We start from the raw sequence: 17,314 nt of genomic DNA, 5'->3' as shown, positions 1-17,314 counted from the left end.
GAATCTGAGTCACTTCCTCAATACCATCACATATCCCCAGCAAATCATTTTAGGGACTGATTTTTTTTTAAAGCAATTGGGGTTAAGTAACTTGCTCAAGGTTACACGGCCAGTTATTTCTGGGTGTGGTGCTAAGTATCTGAGCCTAGATTCGATCCCCAGGTCATCCCGACGCTGGGGTCGGTGCTCTTACTCACTGAGCCACCTGGCTGCCCCTAGGGACTGATTTAAAAGGACTGCTTGATTCTCTTCAGCCTCCTCCTCCAACCATAATGCTTTGGGCTTGCCATGCCATTGAAATTAATTGAGGAGGGGAATGACATGCTCAGATCTGCTTTGGGAAAATCCCTGTAGTGACTATATAGACTACATCTCAATCCAAAGCAAGTCTAATCACATCTACTTACAAGGCAGATTATGGGGGAAAGGGAGTGAAAATCCCTTGAAAAAGTATTATACTAATATGGTCTGTGGCAGAGCTTTACCCCCCTTTTGTGGGTCCTGCACCCCCATGGCATCTGAGGAAGCCTATAGAACCCTTCTTGAATAATGTATTTAAATACATAAAATAAAGTAGGATTACAAAGGAATCCAATCAGACTGAAATAGTTATCGAAATAGTCAAAAGAAAGTTTGGGAAGCCCTGGTCTATGGCGATTATTTGTGGTTTTAGTGAGGAGGCTTCTGGAAGGCTCATGAACCACCTGCCAGCCAGTCCTATTCTCTGAAGCCCTTTGCCAGCCTCTTCTTGAGCTCCCATCACCATCATCCATCCTGGGAGAGCTTTCTGGCTATACTTGCACCTTTTATGAATGGAGGCACTTGGGCCAGGGGATGGAGTGACATTTCACCCAGAGCATTGGGCAGGGGAGGGAAGCTCAAGCCAAGCCAGGCCCGGCCTCTGTCTCTGGTGCATATATGACCAGGTTCCTGACCCTTTCTCCTCTCCCCAGGCACTAAGACGTCGACCAGGATTCTCCAAGATCTTACACATCAAGGTGGAAGGTGGCTGCTAACCCCGGACAGGGGGGCCAGTGGGCACCCCTCACCCACCACGTCTACCCAGAGGCTCTGGAGTGAACCCAGGCCTCCAGCAGGCAACATCTTTGGACACCCCCACCCAAGGGATGCAGGTTTGGACTTGACCTCAAGCGACCAGTTAGCGGGTGCTGGTCTTGGGACCAGAGAGACCTTGGTCCCTTCCAGGGGCCTTCTGTCTGAACTCTGGGTCAGTCGTATGGAATATCATCTGCTATGGAGTTGATGGTTTGGTGGGGGGGGGGGCCTCTTCTCCTTCCTTGAGATCCTGGAGTTCAGTGCCCCCTTGCCTAAGCATCCACCCCAGGCACTGCCTCCCTCAAGAAGGGCTCTTGGATTGAAGCTACCATCTCCTCTTGGGCCCCTGTTGATAACCCCAGGGCGGTATGCCCTGCTGACCCAAGTAACCCTAGCAGAACAGGGGCTGATTCAGAGCCCCTCAGAGGATAGGGAGCTCCAGTCACCAGCAGAGGCAGGCACTGACTTCCTATACCCTGTCCTGGCCCTTTCCTTCAGGGGGTCCTGCAATAAACCCCGACTGCCTCCCTAGACCCTTGGTCTCTGAGCCCCACTCCCAGGGCTGTTTCCTGTAGCTGATCTATCAAGGTTGTGGGCCATGGGGCCCCCTTTCATTCTCTCATCACCAATCTGGTGGAGGGTACCAACACCAAGCTCGGTCCCAGTGGTGCATCAAGGGAGCAACCCAGCAGGACCCTGGGTCCCCCTCTGCCACCAGTCTCCATGGAAACTACAGGTGGGCCTGGGTGGCACAGGACATGCCTGGGACCCACAGCAGCTCTCCAGAGGGATAGGGGGAGGGGACTAGTCTGACATCTTTGCCCAGTCCCTAAACCTTCACCCCCCCCACCTTGGGGACCCTGGCCACCTCTCCAGATTCCAGGGGACAACGCTGGCCCCTGCCATGGCTGCCTCCAGTGAGTCTGGGGATGGCCAGGCGGAGATGACAGAGTTAATATTTATTTCTGTAAGACGATCCAGAGATTTTAAAGCAGAGTTATATAATGTGCATGTTTCTGAGCTCTCCACTCTAGACCCTGACCTTGACCTTGACCTGAATCCCCCAACACACAAATCCTTCCCAGGGAGCCTCTGCCTGAGGGGAAGCCCAGGGCTCTGCAGTAAGGAGGTCCTGGGAAGCCTAGCCCACCCACACTGTGCCCTGGGGGAGGGAAACGGCAGAAGGAAGAACAGGGCTGTTTTCTTGGGGGGAGGGGGTGCTATAATGAATTGGATGTTTCAGTATATACTGATATATTGGTAGAGGTAGAGGCAGAGGGAGGCAGCTTGGAGGAGCTTAACCTAGGGTGTGAAATCAGGCTTCCTCCTGCCCTCTATGTCTCCTAAGAAATTACATCTGATTGACTTAGGTCTAGGACCTCTCATCCTGGGACCCTGCTAGGGGTTCACTGTCAGGGAATCTGGGTATGAGTCTAGGCTTGAGAGAAGCATGGCTGACCCCTACGGTTTTGGTTTTGGTTTCTCTCTCTCTCTCTCTCTCTCTCTGTCTCTCTCTCTCTCTCTCTCCCTCCCTCCCTCCCTCCCTCCATCTCTGTTTCTCCATCTGTCTCTATGTCACTCTCCCCATCTCTGTTTCTCTCTCTCTCTCCCTCTCTCATTCTTCCTCTCTCTCTGCTCTCGGAGAGGCCAGACCGCAGAAACCAGGCACACTTTTCCTCAAACAGTAGAAAGAAATCCAAATTTGGAGTCAAAGGACCTGGGTTTTTGACCACTAGTTACCAGCTATATGACCCTGGACAAATCTCAGCTGGGTCTGTTTCCCCACCTGTAAAATGAAGGGGGTAGGAGTGAATGGAAAGCCCTCCCAGCTTCAGAAAAATCATTGAATCTCACTGTGCCCTTCACAGGGCACAGGGGAGCAGGGGGCGGAGTTTCACAAAGCTTCATTGGTGAAGTTCTGACTGCCTGAGCTACGTCCCTCCTCGGCTGACCAGGGCTGTCTCAGCCCTGCAGACCTGACTGGGCATTTTGAGGACTTCTCTGATAGCTCTGGTCTTGCCCCTGGCCCAATCTTCTTCTGGGACCTGAGCCCCACCCAAGGCTAAGTGAGACATCCAGCAAAGGAAGGCCTCAGGAGCAGGTCCCCAGGGAATGTGGCCCTCAGCGAAGGGCACTTTCATGGGCAGGCTCGCATGGTGGTCTCTGCCTCTGCTTCTCCACTCATCTCTTATTCCATGTGTCAACATCTCTCTCCATCTCTCACTCTCCTTTTTGTTCTCCCCTCTCCCTCTGCCTCTCCAGGAGCCTGGGGGCTGGAGGATTTCTCTATCTTTACCTTAGGCCCCAACTAACCCTGTCATGCTTCACCTCTGCCTCCCCAGCCCCATGCCCTACTCTCTCCCAGCCCTCCCACTTCCCCCACTGCCCCGACCCTTTCCAAGGAGGGGGAAGGACAGGGAGAGGAGACTGAAATGAGAAAGCACAAGGTTCCTCTGATGATCCTCCCCACCCCGTTCCCCCCATCAGCAGGGTAGGTGGCTGTTCCTTGGGCTGTCCACAGCCCTCTTTGCCCAGGAGGAGACCCTCTGGTCATCATCTCTAGAAATGAACCCCCACCCAAGATGGCAGCAAAAGGAACTTTGGTGGCTGAATTCAGTTGAGAGGACTTAGGGGTAAATGCCCACTCTGCTGCTTGCTAGCTGTGACTTTACAAGTCATTTTACTTCTCTTAAGACTCAGTTTCCTCATCTGTAAAATGAAGACAGAGCACGTGGCCACTAAGGGCCCTTCCCACTCTAAATCAAAGATACTCTGAACTTTCCTCCCCAGTCCCTGAGAAAAGCACAAGGGAGGTCTCTCCTGGTTCAGGGACATCTGGCATTGCGTCTGGTCCCCTGACCCAGGTCTAGAGACCATTGCGCCCACAGCCTCCCTATTACCCTCTGACTGTAGGGAATAGGGGTGTGTATCCATGGACACTGACTCATGTGGGCCTTCACGGGCATGCGTCTCCAGTGTCCTTAGGTCCAGAGGACTTGGTCTAGGCCTTCCTACTTACTACCTATGTAACTGCCTCCAGGCTTCAGTTTCCTCTGTAAAATGAGGGGGGTGGTGGGAGTGGCACACACGCGCGCACACACACACACACACTCTCCTCACTGTCTACTTCTGGGTTTTCTGACATTTCAGGGCCATGGCTTCTCAATACCCTCGTTGCCACACTGGGGGAGGAGGGGGACATCCCTACCAACAAAGATCTAGGTTTTCATTGTTTTTGCCTGTTGGACAATCAGAGTTGGGGCTTAGGGTGCTGACCATAAAGGGCAATGACTTGGGTCCATTAACCCTGTCCTGTTCCCATCATCCTCAGGAGCCTGGGTTACTGGGGTGAAGACCCAAGCTCTGCTCTTCAGCAATGCCTCCCTCAGGAAAGGGCATCACCCAAACCCTTGCCAGGGTCTTAGGGGGGTCTGCTTGAAGCACTTTATTTTGGCCCCCCCCCAGCTACCTTCACAGAAATGAGATGCTGAGGTGGGGGAGGGGAAAGGTAAGAGAAGACCCCCCCCCCAGGAATATCAAGGGCCACAGCCGGGGCCAGTCACCCACTAAGTGTAGGGCATCTCAACTCCTCCTCATGGCGATGGAGAACTTGGGCAGGGGAGAGTGGGCCCAACACCAGAGCTGGCGGGCACAGACATCCACGTAACCTATAGCCGCATCTTCCTTCCTCAATTTAGCTCAGCTCCTTAGTAAACAATTGTGGGAAAGGAAAATCCTGCCCCTCTCCCCCAGTTCTGACCCCCTTCCCACTGAGGCTCCCCAGTGGCCTACCATCCCCCTTCTTGGAGCAGAGAAATCACCGCTTTGCAGGAGATCCCCACTGTACCACAGCCCCAACGAAGTGATGGGCCCAGGGACTCCAGACTACTGGGGGCGGGATGGTTCAGAGGGCGATGAACCTGGCCTGGTGAGGGGGCGCCTCAGGTAAGCAGGTACATTGCAACTAGAAGCCAAGGCTTGCCCATCACCCACAAGTGGTCATAAATACCGAATCGTGGAGGGCCAACAGCCTGGGAGGTACCATGCACCCTGCCCCGCCCCAAGGCCTATGTTGATTTATATATTTCTATATGGAGTGTGTATATATTATTTATTATGGATGGACATACTGGTTCCAGTCTTGGTCCCTCCCCCTCCCCCCAGTCGAGGGGGGAGTGGGGACTCAGAGCCAATTGAATTCCTGGGGCCAGAAAAGAAAACCTAACGCAAACCCTCCTCCTCCACCCTCGTCTCCTTCCTTGGGGCCCCAGTCCATCTTGGTCTCTCCCAACTAGGGCCTCTGACAATCAGGCCAGATCTCCCCACCCCCCACCCCTTTCCCTCAGCTCAAGTGGATACCTGGCTGCTCGGCCTTTGGTCAGAAAAAGGTCTGAGCTGGGCAGAAAAGGTCCCCCCTACCGAGGGCGGCCTCCCCCTTTCCCCGCCCCCAATAAAGATAGCACAGGGTTCCAAACCCGCCCCCGTCCAGGCCACGGAGCCTGAACACCAAAGGGTTCCCTCCCCCGCCCCTCTGGGGTCTCCCTCTTGTTCCGCCCCGGGGGCTCCGCTCCAGCATCACCCATAGATGCACTTTGGTGTTGTTGCTTCGTACCCTTTGCCGAATGTATTCTGAGCGTGTACGTATCTGAGGACCTCACGCGGCATCCCAGCTAACGACTGGGTGTCCAATAAAGATTCTGAAAACTGGTTGTGGCTCCCTGGACACAAGCTTGCGGGGCGGGGGAGGCAGAGGGCTGGGACTGAATTGGTGGAGTGGGGAATAAGTGTCTCAAGGTGTACACAGCAGACATCTAATAAATGCTGGTCGGATAGCCAGAATGATGTAATGCCAAAGGTGCTAGGTCCAGGTGACACCATATTTGCAGTATAGGAGGGGACACTGCCCTGTGCACGCTGAAGCCCTAGGCCCTGCCTTAAGGGCCTGCCCACCCCCCCAGCAACCAGCCCCTTTTGGGAGCTGCTCACCTGGTGAGCTAGACACATCCTGGGGGAGGCGGGGAGCCTATCCTGTGTTCAGGCATTAGGGCAAAGCCTAGGCTCTAACTGGAGGTCAGGAAGGAGGCCTCTAGTAGTACCAGACAATAATGACCCACTCAACAGGCCTGGTCACAGGCCAGAAGGGTTAGGTAACCAGGACCCTTGACAGTGGCAAAGCACAAGGCCTCCCAAAACAACCCACACTGCCCCTCTAATTCCATCAGTAAAATGGGCCAACTATCACCAACCAAGCCTTGAATTTGGATTAAAATGTGGGGAATGGGGGAGGCTGGGGACCTCCCCACTGGCTCCTACCCCAGAGAACTCCAGGTTGAGCTGCAACAGGCTTCCCACACCAAAGCGGCCCATGGTGGCCAGCTTTGCCTTGAAGCCGTCCCCAAGAAGTAGCCCATCCATTCCACTTGGGGATAGCTCCCAGGGTTACCTGGGACTGCCCTTCCCCAGCTCTCCCCCCCATCGGCCTCCCAGAAGGAAGGATCCCATCCCCTACCCCCCAGGCTAAAGAGGAAAAGTTAGAGCTGTGGAAACACAAGTGCTCCCTGACAAGAGAGAGAGCAGTTTGAGGGGTGGGGGCACAGGGTCTGCTGTGATGACTGTGCCCAGTACTGGACCTCAACAAGTCACCTCAGCCCCCACTGTAAAATGACAGGCATAGGAGACTAACAGTTCAAGTTCCTGGGAAGCCCCAGGAAGAAGCCCTCACCTACATACAGCCCCTTTCACCCTGCTCCGCCACCCATCCCACCAGTTCACAGCCTCCCAGCTTCTGCTCTGGCCAAGGCCCAGAAGGATTTTGGGTAGGACACATCCCAGCCCCCAAGGTACAACCGCACCGAGCCTCTGCGACACTTCACCCTCCGGGACCCATTCCTGGGTCCAAAGAATCCGCCCTCCACAATGACCCAGGCCTTGAGTTTTATTTAAATAACCTTCCAGGAGAACAGAGCCAAGTGCATTTGTCCCCTCTTGCCCCTCAACACCAACTAACTGTGCCCGCCCTGCAGACAGCTGGGGGAAGCAGAAGGGCCTTCTTCAGTGAGGGCGGCCCCGGCCCCGGCCCCGGCCCACAGGGGGCCCGTCCACAGTGGAGCGCGGGTTCTTAATGGTCTCATCCACAGACACGATGAGGCAGGCGGCCTCAGAAGCAGCAGTGAGGGCATTGATGCGGACCATGGCGGGCTCCCACACGAAGGCTTCAAAGTTGTCTGCAATGTCCTCATTGTTGATGTCTACACCATACCACATGCCACCCTGGGACAGACAGTACAGGGGCCTCAGTCAACCACATGGGGCTGACCAGGACAAGCAGCCCCTGAGCCCAGGGCTCTGAGGAAGGCACTCCCTGGCCACAGCCCGGCCCACACACCCTGTGAATGCTGGGGGGGGCACCTGCATCCTGCCCAAGGTCAGTAGCAGACATCCATCCACTCCTGGCACCGAATCTCACACCTGGACTGTACCCACGGATCCTCTGGGCATGATGAGAGCACCAGAGCAAAGCAGGACACCGGCCTCAGAGACGTAGGTAACAAGGCTTTGTCCAGTGTCGTGGTGGGCATTCTTGGGGCCTTCCAGCTCTGAGATTCCATGACCTCCACAAGGCCAGGCGTGGGCCACGCTGCCTCCCCCATCCCCAATACTTTCCTAAGGTGTCTATCTGAAAGTCTGCCAGCAGAGCCCCTCCCCCCAGGGTGGGGACCCACCTGCGCATGCTTGGCCCGGAGCTTGTTGAGGATGTTGGTGGCATCGAAGCCAGCGTTGTCACACAGCTGTCTGGGGATGATCTCCAGGGCCTTGGCGTAAGCCCCGATCAGCAGCTGCTGCTTGCCAGGGATGGTCCTCGAGTAGTCCCGCAAGTATTTGGAGAGCTCCATCTCGATTGCGCCACCCCCTGCGACCACTGAATCATTCTGCAGAGAAGCCAGAGCCCGCTGGGGGGTGCAATGCCAACAGGCCCTGCCCAGGCAAGAGCCTCTGCGAGAGGACCCTGCGGCCCACCACCACCGGATGCCAGCCTGACCTGTCCCTGCCTCGGGAGCCCCTGCACAGCCTAGCCAGGCACATGATGGCTGGCCAAACGCTGCTAACTACCTCCTGGGGTGCTGGAGAGAGAAGGGAGTTCAGGTATCTCCCAGAGTGTCACAACAGAGCAGGTGGGGCTGTTCCCTGGCCCTGGGGACACAGCCCCTGCCATGCCCTCACCCCAGTGCCCCCTGAAGCCTCTGCTGCCCAGCCCCCCGGGGCCCCTAGGACAAGGCCACCAGCCGGCCACACACCTTAATGGCTCTGCGGACGATCATGATGGCATCGTGGAGGGAGCGCTCTGTCTCCTCCATGAACTGCTCGGCACCCCCTCGAAGGATGATCGTGCAGGTTTTGGCCTTGGGGCAGCCAGTGAAGAAGTTGTACCTGACAGGGGAGAAGGCCCCAAGACAAGCCCCCTTACTTCCTCTAGCCCTGGGAGGCCTGCAATCTCCTCAGCACACCTGCTTGCCTCTGGGCTAGGTCAGGACACTGTTACCAAAGAGCTCTCCCTCCAAGCCCCAAATCCCCAGACTCTGGTGAGCAGGACAAGCCTCCCTGCCCACTCCAGGGCCTCGGCCTCCCTAAGGGGAGATGCAGGATTTGAGAGCCAGCCAGTAGCTCCATGCTCATTAGCCCCCATGCCCACTCACTGCCCCCTGCACCTTGTCTTGGCACCATTCCTCCATCTCTCCCCTCCTCCCCCCACAGAGAGGCAAGCTTCCTGAATCTCTGCTGACTACAGCAGCAGAGTGACCAGCGCACTCCACGACAAACTCCTACCAGAGCAGCCCAAGCCCCCTGAGGGCGGCAGGCTCACCTCTCTCCTCCAATCTGTGTCTCCTCAAAGAGCTGGCAGCTGCCCAGCACGTCAGGGCTCAGAGAATTGACACTGGTCTGGATGGAGCCCCCGCAGGCCTGGGGAGGGGAGGAAGCATCGTGGTTTAAGGAGGCTGGGGCAGGACCTCCCATTCCCCGAGTTGGTGCAGAGGCAGGGCATTTCCTCTGCCCTCCCTGTGTCCATCTGAAGGGAGCAGCTACAATGCAGAGGTCTCCACTGCAGGAGGGGAGAATCCAATAAAAACTCCAGAGAGCCACAGGAAGAGCTCACTTGGCATGGTGGAAGCTCCGCCTTGAAGCCAAAGCCAGCAGCTGTGTGGATGCCTCTAGGACTGACAGGGCCTTCTGGGAAGGCAGCTGCCGAGGGCAGGGGGAGCAGCCAGCTTGAGAGGCTCCCTCTACCACTGGAGGGGGATCCTGGCACAAGGCTCAGGCCATAGAATTCCTTAGGATTTTAGGGAGCAGCAGACGTCCCTCCCTAATTATACCTTGCTTAGGATGATGAGAAAACGAGAGCTTATTCCCAGGATACATACTTGAGACTGGAAGGAGTCAGGCAGCTGAGGAGCACGCTGGGGGCTTGGGCAAAGCTATCTAGGGATCAGCCATTTGTTTCAGAGACTCTGGTCACAAGATGACCAGGGTGAGGCTGGGCTCCCCAATCTCAGCAGAGTCCTTGACAAGCTCTTACCATCATCGTCCTGCGCAGATCTTCCTCTAGGACTCGGCCAGCACAGAACATGTCCCGATCAGCAAAATACTGGGTAGCCACATCTCCAATGGGAAGCTTGGACAAGACGACTTTGGCCCCTGAGTTATAAATTTTCTCTAACTTGTCGTATAAGATGTTCCACTCGGCATCCACGATGGCTTGGTAATCCTATCCAAAGGCAAAAAGAGAGGCCCAGGGCTCAGCTCGTCATCTCCTAACACCCCAGGAACACCTGGGAGGGGAGCACAGCCAGCAAATCAAGACCCGGAATAGAAGGATGCAACCCCAGAGAGGAGGGCGGATCCCCCAGCAACCACTGCAGGGAAGGCTCACGTCTTCACCTCCTCCCTCCAGCACCCCAAATCCCCTTCCCCAGTGGCCTAAGCCCCAGAGCCTCCTTCAGGGATGTGTCTTTGACCACAGGCACGAGATCATGAGAGCTAAGGAGACAGCTTTAGGAGTGCTCCTACAGCCCACCCCCTTGCCTCAAAGGAGAAACCACTGAGAAAGTAGCATGGACCAGTGAGGGACCACGGGCCCCTAACCAGGCACTAGGCAGGCCTCGGTCCCATGGGGCCTACCTCCACAGTGTGTACTCGGACTTCGGCATTGTCCTTCTCGGCCTTCAGCTCCAGCTCGACATTCAGCAAGGCGATCGTGGGGTTGGTGTACTTCTTGGGCTGCATCTCAAAGCCAGCGTAAGAGAACGTTTTCTTGAAAGCAACGCCAGCCACCAGCTGGGACTCCTGGAAGCAAGTTGACAGTGTTAGGCCTGTGGTGGTTTGTGTGGATGCAGAGGCTGGCAGGAGAGAGGCCTGAGGGCAGATTCCCTTAAGCCCAGCCATGCCACCCCAAATGCCCAGGACGACCTTCCAAACAGGCCTCCAGCCTCAAGGAAACCTGAGCAGGAACCTCTAGAGGCCGCCCTTTTCCCACGAGGGTCCCCTCAAATGGGCAGAAGTTTCTCCATATGTCATGCATAAATCAGAACCTCTACAATGCCTCCTCACTGACTCAGAGGCAAGCAGGAGCCCCTGGCTCTTCATCTGGGTGAAGTTTCCCTGTTAGCTTCTCAAAGTCTTTTCTAAAATTAATACCCAAAACAATACACACTCCAGTCATGGCACTGCCTACTTACTTATTCAGATCTCCAGGCCTCCACTGAGGGCACCCAGCTCTGACTGCCATCATGCCAGCGGCCTGAGTGACCTTGAAGCCCACACCTGATTGACCAGATCCCATCTTTCTTTTTTTTTTTTTTTTAGAGGGGGGAAGGCGGGGCAATTGGGGTTAAGTGACTTGCCCAAGGTCACACAGTTACTAAGTATCAAGTCTCTGAGGCTGGATTTGAACTCAGGTCCTTCTGACTCCACGACCAGTGCTCTATTCACTGAGCCACCTAGCTGCCCCTCCCATCTTTCTCCTTGAAAAGTGAGGCAATTTTAGTTAGGAAAAGTCTAGAAATGCCTGTCCTGCCTCAAAGGAAAACAGTAATGACCTTGTTTCCCTTTATAATCACATTTTTATTTTAAGAAACATTTCATTAATTTATTCATGCGTGAGTCTTTCATTAGATAGTTTTCCTGTAAAAAAAAAAAAATCTACTGGCTGCTGAAGTTTTCCCAAATAAGCATTTTCTCTCTGTTAAACAGACAAAAAGTAAAATCTCATCTTTTCCACATGAACTGCTGCCTTGGGCCTGGAAGCACATGGGGGACTGATGGCTGGTAACTACCCCCCTCCCCCGGCCACATGCCACCCTCCTCACTGCAGGTGCCCATCCTTTTCTGGGCCAGCATTTCTATTCCACAGACATTGGGCAGGTAGATCCAAAGTTCCTGGTTTTATTTCCTTTAATGAACCCATGATTCTCTGTGCAGACCAGACAAGAGCCTGGCATTAAGCTGACTCCCTGAGCTCCACACAGTAAAGGTGTGGCCAGAACACGGCCCTCTGAGGAGGCCTGACTCCCTTTTTCAGCCTTCCTCAGCTCACTCAGACCCCTCCTCATGTCTAGGCTCTCTTCTCTAGAAGATATGGATAGGGCTGATGGACTTGAGGGCAGACTGAAGCTTATTTTCTCCTCTCTTTCTCTCTCTCTTTGGATGTGGCTAATGCAGAAATCTTTTCTGTGGGATGTACATGTCTATAATGGACTTTGTTATTCTTGCCTTCTCCACAGGGAGAGGAGGGGGAGCATTCAGAACTGAAAATAAAATGTCATCAGAAACAAAAGAACCCCTAGCTCTCAGATTCCATCAATCTGAGTAAGTCAACAATGGTTTCAGAGGAAAGCTCTAGGGAACTGGGTGGGTCTCCTCAAGGTTAAATGACTTGCAATCTTCTTCCTGGCCACTCAATGCCCACCAGTACAAGGCACTTCCTCTTTAGAATCACAGTAAAACAGCCAGCAATGCCCATGGCAAGGGCACAAGTCTCTCCTCCACCATCTGTGGGTCTCTGGCCAAGGCTGGTTTCCTCCCCTATAACCGAGATCACCTCCCCTCCAGGGTCTCCCTCACCTTAACTCTGTCCAACACTGCCTCTTCTCCCCTCCCAAGCCATCAATGCCATTCTCTAATAAAAGTGATTTCACCTGCAGGCGACCTCTGATGGCCAAGTGCCCAGCAAGGGTGGCGGCTGGCCGCCTGCCCCCGGAGCGCGTTAGGCTGTCTGGATCCAAGGACTCCAGCACTGTCATTTCAAGTTCAAGATGAGCCAGGTGATTTGACATGGCAAACTGCTTCAAAGACAGTGCCAACAAGGGCACAGCCATTAATGAAGAGACTTTGGCCCTGCATCTACCAGGTGGGGCAGCCCAGCTAGGAGTGACCCAAAACAAACCCTAGCATCCCAGCCGAGGCACCTGTCGAGAGAGCCCAGACGGTGCCAACAGTGACAGCCTCCCGGGGGGGGGGGGGGCCGTGCCCAGCGCAGCACTCACCTCCAGGGCACCGCCCTGCACCTTCTTGATGCCAATCATCTTAAGCTGCAGCAGATCATCAAGCATCATGACGGCGTCCACCACCATGACGGCAAAGGCGGCCTTCTGCTGGGAAATCAGCTTGGAGCTCAGCGCGGTCATGGCGCACTTCTCCAGCAGCCGCCTCTGCTCCCTGCACACATGGGCAGTCAGTGCCCAGCCCTCCAAGGCCGCCTTCCCTCCCCCCCTCCCACCTTTCACACTATGACTAGGGACAGATGGTGCCTGTGGGCGCCCATTAACTAAAGCCCATGTTCCGGCACTTGGCTCGGGCCAGGCTTCTCCCTAGGACGCCCCAGGCCCACAGGCTGACAGCAACGTGCTTCTGCATCTGACCTGCCCCGCAGGCGCCAGGGACTTCAGGCGCCAAGCACTTACTCTTTGTCCTCATTCTTTATGGCCACAGCAATCTCCTTGATCTTGCTGACTGCCTGCCAAGAAGGAAAAAAGCCACTTCGCTTGGGCTTGCAGACAAAGCGAGGCCCTGGTGGCCCTGGTTCCCCAAGGACTGGAAGTCTGAGTTAGGCCCCATGAATGAAAAGTCTCTCAAGGCCCTGCCCCACTCGCTGTGTCGGAGGCCAGGAGGATGCCCAAGGCTTATTACGGCTGGAAACTTCCAGGGAAGGGCAATCTATTTCAAAGCACTTTGTGATTCTGGCCCCTTCACATGGGTCTTTCATTTGCCCTCACAATCTCATCTCCACTCTGGAAGGAGGTGACAGACTCGCCCCAGGTCCCACAGAGTCCAGGCCTAGACCACAGGTCTCCTAGCTCCCCCACCTCAGGTTCCACCTATCTACCACCTCCATGGCAGTCCCTGTCTCCTAATGAGGGAAACCACCCTGGGTCTGGCGGATCAGGAGCTACCAACCTGTGGTGCTAGCCAACTCCCTTCTCTCCTAAAAAAGATGTTAAGCCCCAAGCCTGGCAGTGTGGTCTGGTATGGCCCAAGCTTTACCTACCAGCTGGGTGGCTGTGCGGAAAGCCCGAATGATGATCTGGGGGTGCAAGCCTTCCTCCACGTAGGATTTCACTTGCTTCAGGAATTCTGCTGCCAACAAAGTCACTGAAGTAGTCCCATCACCAACCTGCAGTCATAAAATGACTTAATTCCCAAAGCTCAAGGGACATCTAGCCCTGCCACTTTGCCCAGTCAAGGTCCCAGGGATCCCAGGGTCCAACCCCCTCATGTGACCCAGAGAGGGGAAGTGACTTGTACAGGGTCTCAGGGTCACATTTGAATCCTGGTGCATGCATTTCTATTCAGGTGTTTACAAATACTGCCTTTTAAGAGAAACAATTAACAGGCACCAAGTAGGCAGCCTGGAGGCAGGGGAAGAGCCCTCTGGGCCTAGGATGGGGTCGTTCCCTTCTCAGCTCAATGCCTGGGCATATAGCAGGCGCTTAAGAACTGCCTGTTCACAGATGGATTCACCCAGGCTGGCTCCCTCACCTCAGCATCCTGTGACTTGGCAATGTCCACCAGAGTCTTGGCAGCAGGATGGACAACATCAAGGAGCTTCAAGATGGTGGCACCATCGTTGGAAATTGTTGCTTTGCCTGTAAAGAATATGGGTGGACCTAGGCCATTTTCTTTTACTGGTTTCGGATCACACACAGATGACCCTGCTTCTCCTTGTCCTGACATGCCACGGCAGCAGGCAGCTTGTCTGTCCATCACAGACTCCTGAAGGTCCAGGACTGAAGACTTCCTTCCCCGGAGTGAGAAAGCTTCTGCAGTCTTGCCCCTCATACCCACACACAACCTGAGCCCTGCCGTCACCAACACTCTGAAGTCCCAAGTCCAAACTGACTTCCTGACCACCTTTTCTGCAACAACTTCTCTCTGTACCTCGCAAGTGCAGAGACTGACATCACCAGGTAAAGCGGGGCCATCTCCTACAGCTTCTACCCCCGGGGTTCACGTATCAAAAGCAATCCTAGTAGATGCCACGTGGCTCAAGGAAGGGGATGTTCCCAAAAAGGAGCTGGACCGTCCCTACTGCATGCCAGAAAGGCAGCATGCCAGAGAGGAGTGAGTACCAAACCCTGCCTCTGAACCTCCCAGGCAAGTGATTTCCCCTCCATCTACCTCAGTTTCCTCCCGTGTAAAATGGTAATTCAGGTTCCTTTCAGCTCTAACTCTACGTTAGCCAAGGTCCAGAGAAGGTGCCTCCACCTTCTGGAAAAGCACGATCCCTAGCCTCCAGGGGGCACCAAGTCAAGTGTGCAGGGAGCCAGCCAGCACGGAGAATAAGAGCATGAGGTCCCTAGAGGGTTCTCCCTTTCCCCTGAATCAGGGTCTGTTCCCTCCCCACCTGGAGCACTGAACCCAGAGTCATGAAGGCCTGGCTTCAAATTCTACTTCAGTCACTTAACTAGTTCTGGGACCCTAGGCATGTCACTGACCTCCTCAGCCTCAGTTTCCTCACCTATAAAATGAGAAGGTTGGACTTGATGGTTTCTATGGTCCCTTTCAGTCAGTCAACAAGCATTCATTAAGCACCTACTATGTACCACATAACGCCCCAAGAACTGGAAATACAGAGAAAGGCAAAAACAGTCTTTGCCCATTGGAATTCCCATTCTGATGGGAGGGACAATATGTAAACAACACATATAAGATAAATACAAAGTGGATGGAAGGTCTCCAACTATTTCAGAGATTTGCTAGAGGAGAAACTGACCAGAGGTCCTGCAAAGGTGAAGCCACCAGCCCTGGGCACGCCATCGGATGGGGAGGGGGGTGGAGGGAAAGATCAAGTCAGTTTTGGACATGAGGAGTTTAAGGATAAAAAGCAGCTGGAGATGCCAGACGGGGGGTCAGCAGAAAGCTTGGGGCAGGACAGGCAGGTTAGAGAATCATCAGCACAGAGATAACTGAATCCATGGGAGCTTATAAGATCACCAAGGAAAACAGTACAGAGAAGAGGCAAAGATGGCCCAGGGCAGAAGCTGGAGTGCGACCTGGAGGAATGTCTAGCCAAGGATTCCAGTTCTAAATGGATGATCCTGTGGCCTCTTCACACCCACAGTGGCCTGGCAAATAAATGGCAGGAGGCCCTTAATAAATGCTTGCTGCCTATGTCCCCTGCCATCAGCCCAGGCAGGTTCCTCACTGTCCCCTATACAAGACTTGCTCATTCCTGCCCACCCCCCACTGGATTAGCGAAGTCTTCCCTGCTCTTTTCAGACAACTGAAATCCTTCCTTTTTGCAGGCCCAGCTCAGGCCCCACCCCTTTCCAAGAAGTATTCCCAGATTCTCTCCCCAACACTAAGCTTTCCTTCCTACTGTCCATCATCCTCTAAAGCAGTCTAATGAAACGACCTCTACCTGTACTCTCTTCCACTGTGGCCTCTATTCATCTCCAAAAGTCAAGAAAAAAGCAAAGCCCAAACTCACCTCTGCCATCAACGATGAGCTTGTCCATGCCTCGGGGACCCAGGGTGGTTCGGACAGCCTCTGCAATCACCTGGCAGGCGCTGATATTGCTGACAAGCTGAGGTATCCCTTGGGAGCTGTCCGTCCCCTCCTTCAGGAGGATAACGGGCGTGGGCTAGAAAGGGAGAGAAGAAGCCATTCCTTTCAGTATATGCAAGTATAATCAGTCAAAATACTAAATGCAACTTCTATACTTATTTGCAATGGATGATTTTCCTGCCTTCCTAATAGGTGGGAAAGGGAGAAAAATTGATACTGAAAATTTTTAAAGGTGCATTTTAAAAACATTTTTTAAAAAGATTTAAACTAGGGGCTGCTAGGTGGCGCAGTGAATGGAGCAAGCACCAGCCCTGGAGTCAGAAGGACCTGAGTTCAAATCTAACCTCAGACACTTAACACTAGCAGTGTGTGTGGCCTTGGGCAACTCACTTAACCCCAACTGCCCTGCCCTCCTCCCTTTAAATGCAACCCTTTACCCCTCCCTCCCCCCGCCTCAGTTAAGAGCCCAACTCCAGCCAGCCAGCACTAGCACTGCCTTTGGGAAGAATCAGGCCAGTGGAGCGAGGATGAAGCAGAAAGAAGATGGTTCTGTCCTTTCAGGTCTCGACATCACAGCTCCATCAGAAGAGCAGATGGAGCCCTAGTTGAGAGGCTTCAGTGCCAAGGGCTTCAGGAGTGCTCCAGGAATGTTTAGACAAGATGCCTCAGCAGGGCCAAAGAAAGGTAAGCAGCTGGAAGCTGCGGGGGTGGGGGCCAGCCAACTGTAATAAGAATGTAAATTTTAAAGATCTTCCCTGCCCCTAGGCTAATGTGCACCTGAAGCCTGGGGTGGGGGAGGCTTGTTTTTCAGTAGATACTTCTTGATTGGCCAGTGAGTCAGTAAGGTTGTTACATTCTCTGAGCCAGGAGAAGGCTATATAAAGCCCTGTAGCTTTGTTTTGGGAATCACTTTGAGAAGTATTCTGTGATTTGATCTGAATTCTGGGAAGCCGTTGTTGAGAGTCCCCCGGCTTTGAAAAACCCAGAATGTGGAAACCCAGATGTTGACTGGGTATGGATGTAATGGTTGGACAGTTTGGAAATCTGTCTACTTGATGTTTCTGTCTTGATAATTATGCCTGTATACTTTGAGGTTCAGGGTGCTGACCTTTTCTCCTGAACAAGGTAAACGATATATGTCTGACTGATTAAAGTAAGCTTGTTAACCCATTTTGAGTTGCTTTCCTTTAACAAAGCAGA

At 54.0% G+C, this 17,314-nt stretch overlaps 2 protein-coding genes across 3 annotated transcripts in view; one reads left to right on the top strand and one right to left on the bottom strand.

The window, feature by feature from the left end:
* Positions 1-5,763, top strand: part of FBXO41 (F-box protein 41) — a 30,674-nt gene extending 24,911 nt beyond the window's left edge. The window contains exon 12 of the mRNA XM_069066700.1: positions 954-5,763. Within this exon, the coding sequence (XP_068922801.1) occupies positions 954-1,016 (63 nt within the window). The 3' untranslated portion in view covers positions 1,017-5,763. The remainder of the gene's footprint in view (positions 1-953) is intronic.
* Positions 5,764-6,973: 1,210 nt separating this feature from the next.
* CCT7 (chaperonin containing TCP1 subunit 7) overlaps positions 6,974-17,314 on the bottom strand; it is a 132,166-nt gene continuing 121,825 nt past the window's right edge. For both annotated transcript variants that reach the window (XM_069066687.1, XM_069066678.1), the window contains 11 exons: positions 16,037-16,190; positions 14,086-14,192; positions 13,595-13,720; positions 13,011-13,063; positions 12,594-12,765; positions 10,231-10,395; positions 9,629-9,817; positions 8,918-9,015; positions 8,352-8,484; positions 7,779-7,985; positions 6,974-7,326 (listed from right to left, as the gene is read on the bottom strand). In XM_069066687.1, coding sequence (XP_068922788.1) covers positions 7,108-7,326; positions 7,779-7,985; positions 8,352-8,484; positions 8,918-9,015; positions 9,629-9,817; positions 10,231-10,395; positions 12,594-12,765; positions 13,011-13,063; positions 13,595-13,720; positions 14,086-14,192; positions 16,037-16,190 — 1,623 coding nt within the window. In that variant the 3' untranslated portion in view covers positions 6,974-7,107. The remainder of the gene's footprint in view (positions 7,327-7,778; positions 7,986-8,351; positions 8,485-8,917; positions 9,016-9,628; positions 9,818-10,230; positions 10,396-12,593; positions 12,766-13,010; positions 13,064-13,594; positions 13,721-14,085; positions 14,193-16,036; positions 16,191-17,314) is intronic.

The sequence above is a fragment of the Petaurus breviceps genome, unplaced genomic scaffold (assembly GCF_028583685.1).
Source record: "Petaurus breviceps papuanus isolate PSGF00001 unplaced genomic scaffold, PetGlider_PUasm1.0 139, whole genome shotgun sequence".
In the NCBI taxonomy this organism is placed as follows: Eukaryota; Metazoa; Chordata; class Mammalia; order Diprotodontia; family Petauridae; genus Petaurus; species Petaurus breviceps.
Note: the sequence above shows the minus strand (reverse complement) of the source record. Positions and strands in the feature narration are given on the sequence as shown.